Source organism: Oryzias melastigma, linkage group LG21, assembly GCF_002922805.2.
Source record: "Oryzias melastigma strain HK-1 linkage group LG21, ASM292280v2, whole genome shotgun sequence".
Classification (NCBI taxonomy): Eukaryota; Metazoa; Chordata; class Actinopteri; order Beloniformes; family Adrianichthyidae; genus Oryzias; species Oryzias melastigma.
The window spans coordinates 5,535,538-5,544,618 of record NC_050532.1 but is presented as its reverse complement, the minus strand read 5'-3'; the positions used below and the strand labels follow the sequence as shown (position 1 = coordinate 5,544,618).

General features: G+C 43.8%; 1 protein-coding gene across 1 annotated transcript; it reads left to right on the top strand.

The window, feature by feature from the left end:
• Positions 1-1,816: 1,816 nt before the first annotated feature.
• zic5 (zic family member 5 (odd-paired homolog, Drosophila)) lies at positions 1,817-8,032 on the top strand. Its single transcript, XM_024286655.2, has 2 exons — positions 1,817-3,318; positions 4,216-8,032. Exons 1-2 carry the CDS (start codon positions 2,280-2,282, stop codon positions 4,653-4,655), a joined length of 1,479 nt encoding a protein of 492 aa, XP_024142423.1. The 5' UTR covers positions 1,817-2,279; the 3' UTR covers positions 4,656-8,032.
• The last annotated feature ends 1,049 nt before the right edge of the window (positions 8,033-9,081 follow it).

Below are 9,081 nucleotides of genomic sequence, written 5' to 3'. Positions count from 1 at the left end.
CAGTCTGGGACAGCCTTAGCGCCCCTTCTTTCTTCCAAGTCTATTTCAACCCGCACCGCAGGAAACGCAGGAACTGATCCAAGTTCAAAGTCACGTTTGCCGACCCTTATAAGAAGCTCTTTATTTCAGTGAAAAACCACAAAACCCTCCCCAGATAGGAAAAGAAGCTAAAGAAATAAAATAAAAAAGGGGAGGAGGGAGGGGGGCGCATGGCTGCAGCTTTCCAAATCTCTTGGGTAAAAGGGGGAGAAGCTTTCCTAAAATTCTCCCCCCAAAAATCATCTATTTCAACAGGTTTGGGAGTAAAAAGTGATGAAGTTATAAAAATAAATATGATTATGAATTCAAATGGGACTGACAGCTTCGAGCTGTTGGGAATCCGTCAATAAAAGCAACGTCTTGATCACATAAGGGCGCTCTGCTTGCGCATTATTACGCACGCACAAGGCACAACTCTCCTCCCCGTTATCTGACAGTATCAATATGTTGACACGCTGGAAGGTGACTTGCGTGGCTCCCGTGACCTTGCGTTTCATGGCCGTTTGACCTCTAACCCATTAAGACCACATATGCCGCCCTCCTGACTTCTTTTTGAAGGGGGAAAAGAAGCCAGTTTATGACAAAAGCGGCTTTGTTTTACAGACACGGGGATGTTGAAGACGCCCCCTTTCTCGTGTCCGTGGCACCCTCCACCCGTGGGTGATATGGAAGCTATGAGTGGAGAAAAAAAAAAAAAAAAAAAAAACGGGAGCCATTCAAGTTGTCTCAGAACATGATGGATGTGGGAAAATGACCAGCATTAAGGAGGGGGCGGACGAATAATAAAAGCCATACTTCATTATGGAAATGAACGTTTTTATTGATGATTTGTTGGGAGTATTGATTAGTTCCAAATGTGTTTCAGCTCTCTAGACTTTCAGGAGAATCATAAATGACGCACCCGCTGCTCATGGGAGTTTTATGTGCTTCTATATACAATCTGTAGAGCTAAATAAGATTTATCCCCAAACATTTTAGTTTTTTTAAGTTCATTTTAGATATTTTAATTCATTCTTTTGATTTAAAAAAAATCACACAAGTTGGAAATGTAATCAAGTGGCAACAGTTGATGAGCCGCAGTTTATCTTTTTAATGCTGTGTGGAAATAGGAGCCAACAGCTTTCACCTCAGCTGCTGCTCATCGAGACCATAAATCAGTTTTAACTGGTGAGCAAGTGCAACAGCCAAACACAACTTCCTCTGACCAAAAAAACGTGCAAATTATGCATTTAAAAGATTATTTTTTTTCTTTTTAGAAAATAATTATACATTTTAATTCTGGTGAAATACTTGTGTTGTGATAATAAATGATAGATACACAATTAAAAATGCAAATGGACAAGAAAACTTTCAAAATGTTAAAAAAAAATCTGTAAAATTCCAAGGAGTGTGTTGTTGTGCACAGCTGAGGCTGTGTGTGTGAGTGCCGAAGACTACAACATGTTATAGCCTTTTTATTACTGCTTATACACTAGTATATTAAATATTACATCTTGTTATGGTTATTTAATTAAAAAAATAATTACTAAATTTGCCTCCAAAATGTCATTTTTCTGTTTTTCCCCTCACAAAAGTGTCCTTTTCATGCATGTCAAACTATCAAAAACAGTTATAAAACACTTAAAATATTTTTTTGTTTCAAAAAACAATAAAACAAAACAAAATCCTAAGGAAACGCCAGTCTCTACGCGCTCTTTTTCACAAAACGCAGCAGCACCGCCTCGTTTTCGGCTCTCTTTTCTCCCCAAATAAAACACCAGGCTGACTTTAAGCCGCGCGGAAAACCGGGGATACAGTGATCGAGCTCGGTTCCCCCTATAAGCCGGATCCTCCGGTGATCTGCGCGCACGGCGCGCGCCGGTAAACAGAAAAGGCGCACAAACAGATCCGCTGCGTAACTTTGTGAGTACAACTTTTTGGAGTCCACGGCGATAAAGAGAGTGAGGGGGCGGAACCCTGCTGAGCCCCTGCGCTGAAAGACAGCCAATCGCTTCGTCCCCCTAACTGCCAGTCACCGAAATTCGTCCAATACCCGCAGTGCCATTTCTAAACTGTATTCCCCACTGTGTCCTCCAACTGTTGTATGTTCTGCCAATCGCTTGAGGACAGAGTGGGAAAAGGAGCAAGCAGAGTTAGAAGCCGGACAAAAGAACTTATAGACCCTTTATATACATATTTTCCTAATGTTTTAGGGCGCGTGCTGTGGTGAGACATTTGCGGATGGACTTGTCTGTGTAGTTATGGAGCCCCCTTTAAGCAAGAGGAATCCGGCGATAAGATTAGCGGATTTGGCAGCGACTCAACCCCTTCCTCATCAGAATATGACAGGCTTCCCGGGGCTAGGGGGGCATCACCCTCTCTCCCACCATGCCCACCTCCACCCCGGGGAGCTGGGCAACGACCCCGGAGTGGCACTCACTCCATTTGGACCAGAGCACATGGCACAGACAAATGCTCTCAAACTTAGCCCGTCTCAACACATTCAGAGCCATCCCGAAGCCCAGACCGCGGCATCTTTCACTTCTGCTCAGACCACAGTTGGTTTCCCCGTGGCTCACCCCCACTCAGGCTACTCAAGCAGCAGGGACTTCATCCTCAGGAGAGAACTCTCAGCCTCTGCTATGCATGCACTTGGCGACCAGCATAGTTCCGCCTCCTCCCCTCATCACCATGGCATGTTCATCTCCCCAACAGGTGCTTATGGGCACGCAGAAAGTGGGGCCCATTCTCTTTTCACTGGACTTCACGAGCAGGCGTCCCCAGGTGCCCACCATGCCCTCAACGGGCAGATGCGCCTGGGCATACCGGGGGACGTCTACGGCAGGCCGGAGCACTTCGGGCACAGGCCGGAGCACTATGGACCGTCCTCCCTCCACAGCTACAACTCCATGAACCTCAATGTGAACATCGCATCTGCTCCTCACGCAGCCGCGGGGGCGTTCTTAAGATACATGCGGCAGCCCATCAAGCAGGAGCTCATCTGCAAGTGGATCGACCAGGAGCTGAGTCAGAAGAAGCCCTGCTCCAAAACTTACAGCACCATGCACGAGCTGGTCAACCACGTCACGGTGGAGCACGTCGGGGGACCGGAGCAGAGCAGCCACGTCTGCTTCTGGGAGGAATGTCCACGGGAAGGGAAAGCCTTCAAGGCGAAGTACAAACTGATCAACCACATCCGCGTGCACACGGGAGAGAAGCCCTTCCCTTGCCCCTTCCCGGGATGCGGAAAGGTCTTCGCGCGATCGGAAAACCTCAAGATTCACAAGAGAACGCACACAGGTCAGTCCTCGTTTCAAACACTGATCGCTGAGCATGATATCAGACCCGAGGCGAGCCTTGTTTTTCCACCCATCCATGTCTTAAACAGATGGCCGCTGAGATCGCGCAAAATTACGCAAAGAAAAGATCCACGAAGCATTTACGCAATGAGAAAAATGTATTTTATTTACGTTGTTTAATCTAAACTTTTTGTTTTATTTACTCATCCAGACGCCCACAGTAGGCGTGAAAGCATATGATTTGTAAAACGTGCTTACGTACGGATGCACGCGTAAATGCGAGAGTGTTCGGGCGTAGGGCGTTTACGCAAAAGCGCAGCGCATATACAATGCTATACTTTATTTAAATGTACAAAACGATTAAAAAGTGGAAATAATTGTTGAAATGATGATGGTTTCTTACAAGAAAAGCAGAAAAGGGCAAAAAGCTATGTGTTCATAACTTTATATTTTGTCCTTAAAAAGTTTTGTATTTTATGGAATTATAAAAAGTGCATTTTTGTTTAATTTAAATAAAATATTTTAAGTAAACTGAATCCTGTTGAGAAAAGTTAGGAAGTTTTAATGTTCATGGGAGGAAACGAGCGGATTCCAGCGCGGCGCACAGACGTCTCCTGGTGGTCTCCACAGCGCCTTTAATCCCACATACACACACGCAAGCCAGAAGGCCTCGAGGCATGTTACACGTGTTCACACGGGAATATAGCCTACTTGAGGATAAGTGGGTGTGGAGCTCCAGTGAGCAGACTGTCCCGGTGGAGCGCACGGACCCCTTTTTTTTTGCTGTGTTTATATTCAGTTTTTGCTCCAGTGGATCCATCATTCATTTGAAGTCATTTATAAACTTTTTATTTACTTATTTTTAAAGATTCCTCACGAGTTTGTGTCTGTGTTTCAGGGGAGAAGCCTTTCAAGTGCGAGTTTGACGGCTGCGACAGGAAATTCGCCAACAGCAGCGACCGGAAGAAGCACTCCCACGTGCACACCAGCGACAAGCCTTACTACTGCAAGGTGCGCGGGTGTGACAAGTCCTACACGCACCCCAGCTCCCTGCGCAAACACATGAAGGTGCACTGCAAGTCCCCGCCGCCCCCCTCCACCAACGTCCCCTACATTTCCTCCACAAACCCTCTGGGTGACCCCCTCTCCCCCAACCCTGACCCGCACAGGAGCCGCTCCTCCAACCTCTCCCCTCAGGTCACCAACCTCAACGAGTGGTACGTGTGCCAGGGCAGCGGAGGGCCCAACCACCTCCACACCCCCTCCAGCGACGTGCCCACGTCAGACTCGGAGGAAGAGGACTCTTATAGGAATTCAGACCCGAGGACGATGCTCTGATTTCCTGCCCCCACATACTGTCAAAAGGCCCTTTCAGTGACGAGGAAGGAGTTTCTCTGACCTCTGACCTTTGACCTGTTTAAAAAATCTTCAAACTGTAATCAGACTTGAAATTGAAAGCTAATTCTACTGCCATACACCTGATCAAGATTCTACTTTAAAAACTGTTTTAGGTTTTAGTTATCTGCATGAGCCTCCAGCATCCTGTTGGAGGGAGATTGGAATCACACTGTTTAAAAAAACTATTGTTTTGTATAATCATAAAAAAAAATCTTTTCATGTCTTTTCTTTAAGATTCAAACTCCAAAAAAAGAAAAGGGAGAAGCGAGCGTCTGACTTTTGTAAGGGTTCTAATTTTTTCAGATTTATACAATAAACGTGTTTGGATTTTGTAATATTTAAGAAATATTTAAGACTATATTTTATGCTAAAATAAAAAGAAAAAAAAGAGTAATGCTTGCAAAGCGAGTCCCTGGAGACCCTAAATATCTGCCTTCACAGGCCGTCTTGACCCTGTGGGGGAACTGTACATGTGTAAGTAACCTGGTGAATGTTGTGTAGGTTTAATCACAGGAAAAAGTGCTGTTTTGTACGTCGTAATTTATTTGTTGGTATCTGTGTTGTACTGGGATTTAAAAAAAAGGAAAGGAAAAAGGTAAAAAATAACAACAAACACCAAAGAGTTATCATATCCGTTTTGGTGATGTGTAAAGCCCTGCTGATGTCTTTTTTAAAAAAATCACTTACTTTATTTTTGTTTTTTCATTTGTGCTCTGTAACAGAAAAAATCAACTTGAATAGGCTGTTGAATGTGATATACTCTTTCTCGCATGCCTTTATTTTATTTTTTAATGTGATCTGTCTTTTAATATTGAAGTTCCACTGGACTTTATGGATAAAAGAATTCATTTTTACGAATAATATCCATTCCTAATTAAAATTCCAGGAACAACTAAGTGATCATGATTTGAGTCAAATTAAGATCATTTCCACATTTTGCAACACAAAAGTGTTCATTTAGCTGCTGGTTGTGACATTTTTGCCTTTTGTTGACTGTTTATAATCAAGCAGCTTCACTTTAAACATGTCTGTCCTTATATTTATATCATATAAAAAATTAACTTCTGAAAGTTTCAAAAAAATCACAGAGCTAATGGGAAAACTTATGAAAGGCTGTGACAGCACAAAGCATGCAGCCGCGCATGAATCATTCATGGAGGGGAAAAAAATAAAGGATAAAAAGATATGTGACAATACGCCTTGTATGGAGTGTATAGAAGACAAGTTCCCCCTCTTATTTCCTCCATTAAAAACGCGCGCAATCTCACTTTCATGGAGACGCCTGTCCAGGCTTTAGAATGAAAATTGACCAACGCCAGTTGCGCGCCGCCTTCAAAGGCTGCAGCTCCTCAGAGGAATTGGCTGCTTTGACAATCTTCATGGCGCGTTAGGATTTCTATGGCAATTGTAGGGAGGGGGGGGGGGCACATTTGCATATATGTCCGGTAGCACTAACTAAAAGAACTCCAATCAAAGTAAAGGTGAGATGCGTCATCTCCATAAAGTTGAAGTTGTTCCATCAAATCTGGAGAAGTTCTGCATCTGCAACACTAGAAAAATAAAATGAAACTCCAACAATTAACTGTTGAGGTAAACTTTTATACATTCATTCTCTCCAAAGTGCGCACTTGCAGGTTGCTTTGTGCGCTGACTTTCATAAAAATACTATTTGGAAACAAATGCGCAAAATAAACAAAAAAAATGTCATGGACAGTTCTTATGGAAATAAAAAGAGGGGGACTTAATAAAAGAAGTGAAGCAGTCACCCTTCAGTGAGAAACGCTTTGAAGTAGAACTTATTATTTGAGAAATACTTTTTGGGTTGCCCTAACGACGCCGCTGAATGGGAAAGGCACTCCTTTGTCAGCGATTTGTTCTCCTTTAGTGGGATGTCCGTGGAAATCACTTACATGGGCCACCTTAACACACTGCCTGCAAATCAGTAACTGGCGGAGTCAGACATGCAGACGCCACTCGGGATGGGGGGGACAAAGCGCGCAGAAGCGGGGACGTCGCTGCTTCTCAATTGCGCTCTTTAAACGAGCTGAACGATAATTTCTCGGACGAGCGTGCAGCCAAAACAAACGCACTCTTGTCAGACTTTACAAGCGTTATCCGTCTCCTGAATGCCGCGGGGACAATGCGCGCCAAAGTCGCATGTGAAGTGATCATTCCAGTCACAAAAGTTAAAGAGGCTCCGTGAAAAACCAAGGTCATTTGATCCCAACACCTGCGCCTGCACGGCACGGAATGGCACGGCAAGGCGGCCCTGCGCTTGGAGCTTGGAGCAGCGCGCACTCCAAGTCCTCTCGGTTTCAGAATGAGGCTGCGTGAAGCAAATAAAAGGAATCCCAACATTATTCAAAATTTTCTCCCCTTGATTATAATTTTTACTTGACAGTTTTGGTGTGAATTTTTGCGTCAGAAACGCAGCACACTTTCACACCCCAAAGTCGCACTTGCTCCAAATAGTGAAGACTAAAGTGACAAACGGAAGTCGGGATATCCGAATTTAAATATAGACAAGATGTTCAGTCACATTTAGTAAAGGTGCAGATGCTGAGCTCCAATTTGTTTCTCCACCTTCTCTATGAAGCATTACAAAAAACCGCATGAAGTGACACTTTTTGACACATTCAAACACCAACTGTGACTTTTTATCGTTTAATAGACTCTTGAACTGTTTTTTTTTTCACTTGAACTCAGGCAGGTGTTTTGGAAACTTTTTTCGGGAGTTGATCATCACAATCCTTCCTCCACTCTTTGTCCCGTTCTGTCGCGGCCCATTCTGAGCAGCTGTGTGCCCCCCATGGAGTATCCAAAATCAGAAACATCACAGGGAAGACTTCCGGGGGGGAGGAGGGGGTCAACCTGCACTTTTTGTAATTATTTTGGAACTTATTTAAATCAAACTTCAGGCAAAACCATAAAATTTGACTGAGTTTAAATGTATTTTTCTGCTTTCACAATGCTTTTATTTTGAAATTTCAAATATAAAGTGTCAAACATTGTGGATAAAGAAATATAACTTAAAAAAAGAATACATTTAGCAGGAAAGGAATAGCAAATATTAGCTTGAGATCAGGACATTTCTGGTGAACCTCTTTTAAACTAAAATATACATTTGGATGATTTTTCTTTAATTCTTTTACAAATTCGGGGACATGATTCACATGTTTTGTACTTATCACTACGAATTTGGCCTTTACTTTGCCCTGTATTTCATAATCTTCCACATCAAAGATCAGTGCAAAACCCCAAAGACAACATTTTAACTTAATCTGCTAAAAAAAAAAAAAAAAAAAAAAAAAAAAAAACTGGGTCGCTTAACTGATTTCATGATTGCTCTTTTGCAGTCGTGCATCTTTTACAAGAGCTTGGTGCATCACTCAGGAACTGACATAATCTGTGGTGGCTCGGTAACATCTGTGGGGGCTGAGACTTGGTGCCGGTCCAAAGCCCCATCCCAGGACTGGGAGCCACTCCAAGGCGGTAGGTGAGGGGAGCAAGGTCGTCCACGGACATCCGCATGAGCCAGGCCGCGGCTGTACCTGGCCAATTATGCGGCCCAGCGGCCAGAGAGTAGAAACTAAAGTGCATGTGAGCATGAGCATGATGCCCCGGTATTGAATGACAGGAGTTTCATAAAAGCCTCTAAATGCAGGATGTAGGCTTCAGCGTACATGCAGGTGGAGGAACAGTAAACCACACAGACTTTTGAGGTATTTTTTAAATAAATCTGCTTATAGAAGACACACTCATAAACAATATCTGGGAATGTAAGAAGAACTCTAAGTGCATTTCCCTTTGCCTCCTCCTTTTGCCCACCGCCCTCTTCATTGTGGGGAAAGATTTGTATCAGCGCCAGATTGGTGCAGAACTATCACCTCAGCATCATCAGAGGGCTCAGCCTGTATGCATTTGGTTTTATTGCAGAAAAGGTCAGCATATAGAGCTGGAAATCACTCCGCCCCAGCTGGGAGGATGAGGCAAAAAGTCCAGAAAAGAATAAGAATAATGAACTCAAAAAGTGCATGTTTTGCCCATTTATGTCAGATTTCATTCATTCAGAGGGAGTCAGTGTGATAATCCCATGCACTGATGGTAAAGTATCCAGTACGGAGACGTTACTGAACCCTCGCTTCGACTTCACGGACGTGTCTGCATGGATCCCCAACATCACAAGCCTCAAACCCCAGACCTCGGTTTGGCAGTGGTAGATATGACTCCGAATAGGCAGAGGAAAATGTGGTGTCTTGATGTTTCCAACGGACCAGGGATAAGCCAGAAAGGAAATATGGGCGGATGGGCAATGAGAGTGAGATATGGAGGGAATCTCCACTTGACCCGGAGCTTCAAAGAGATG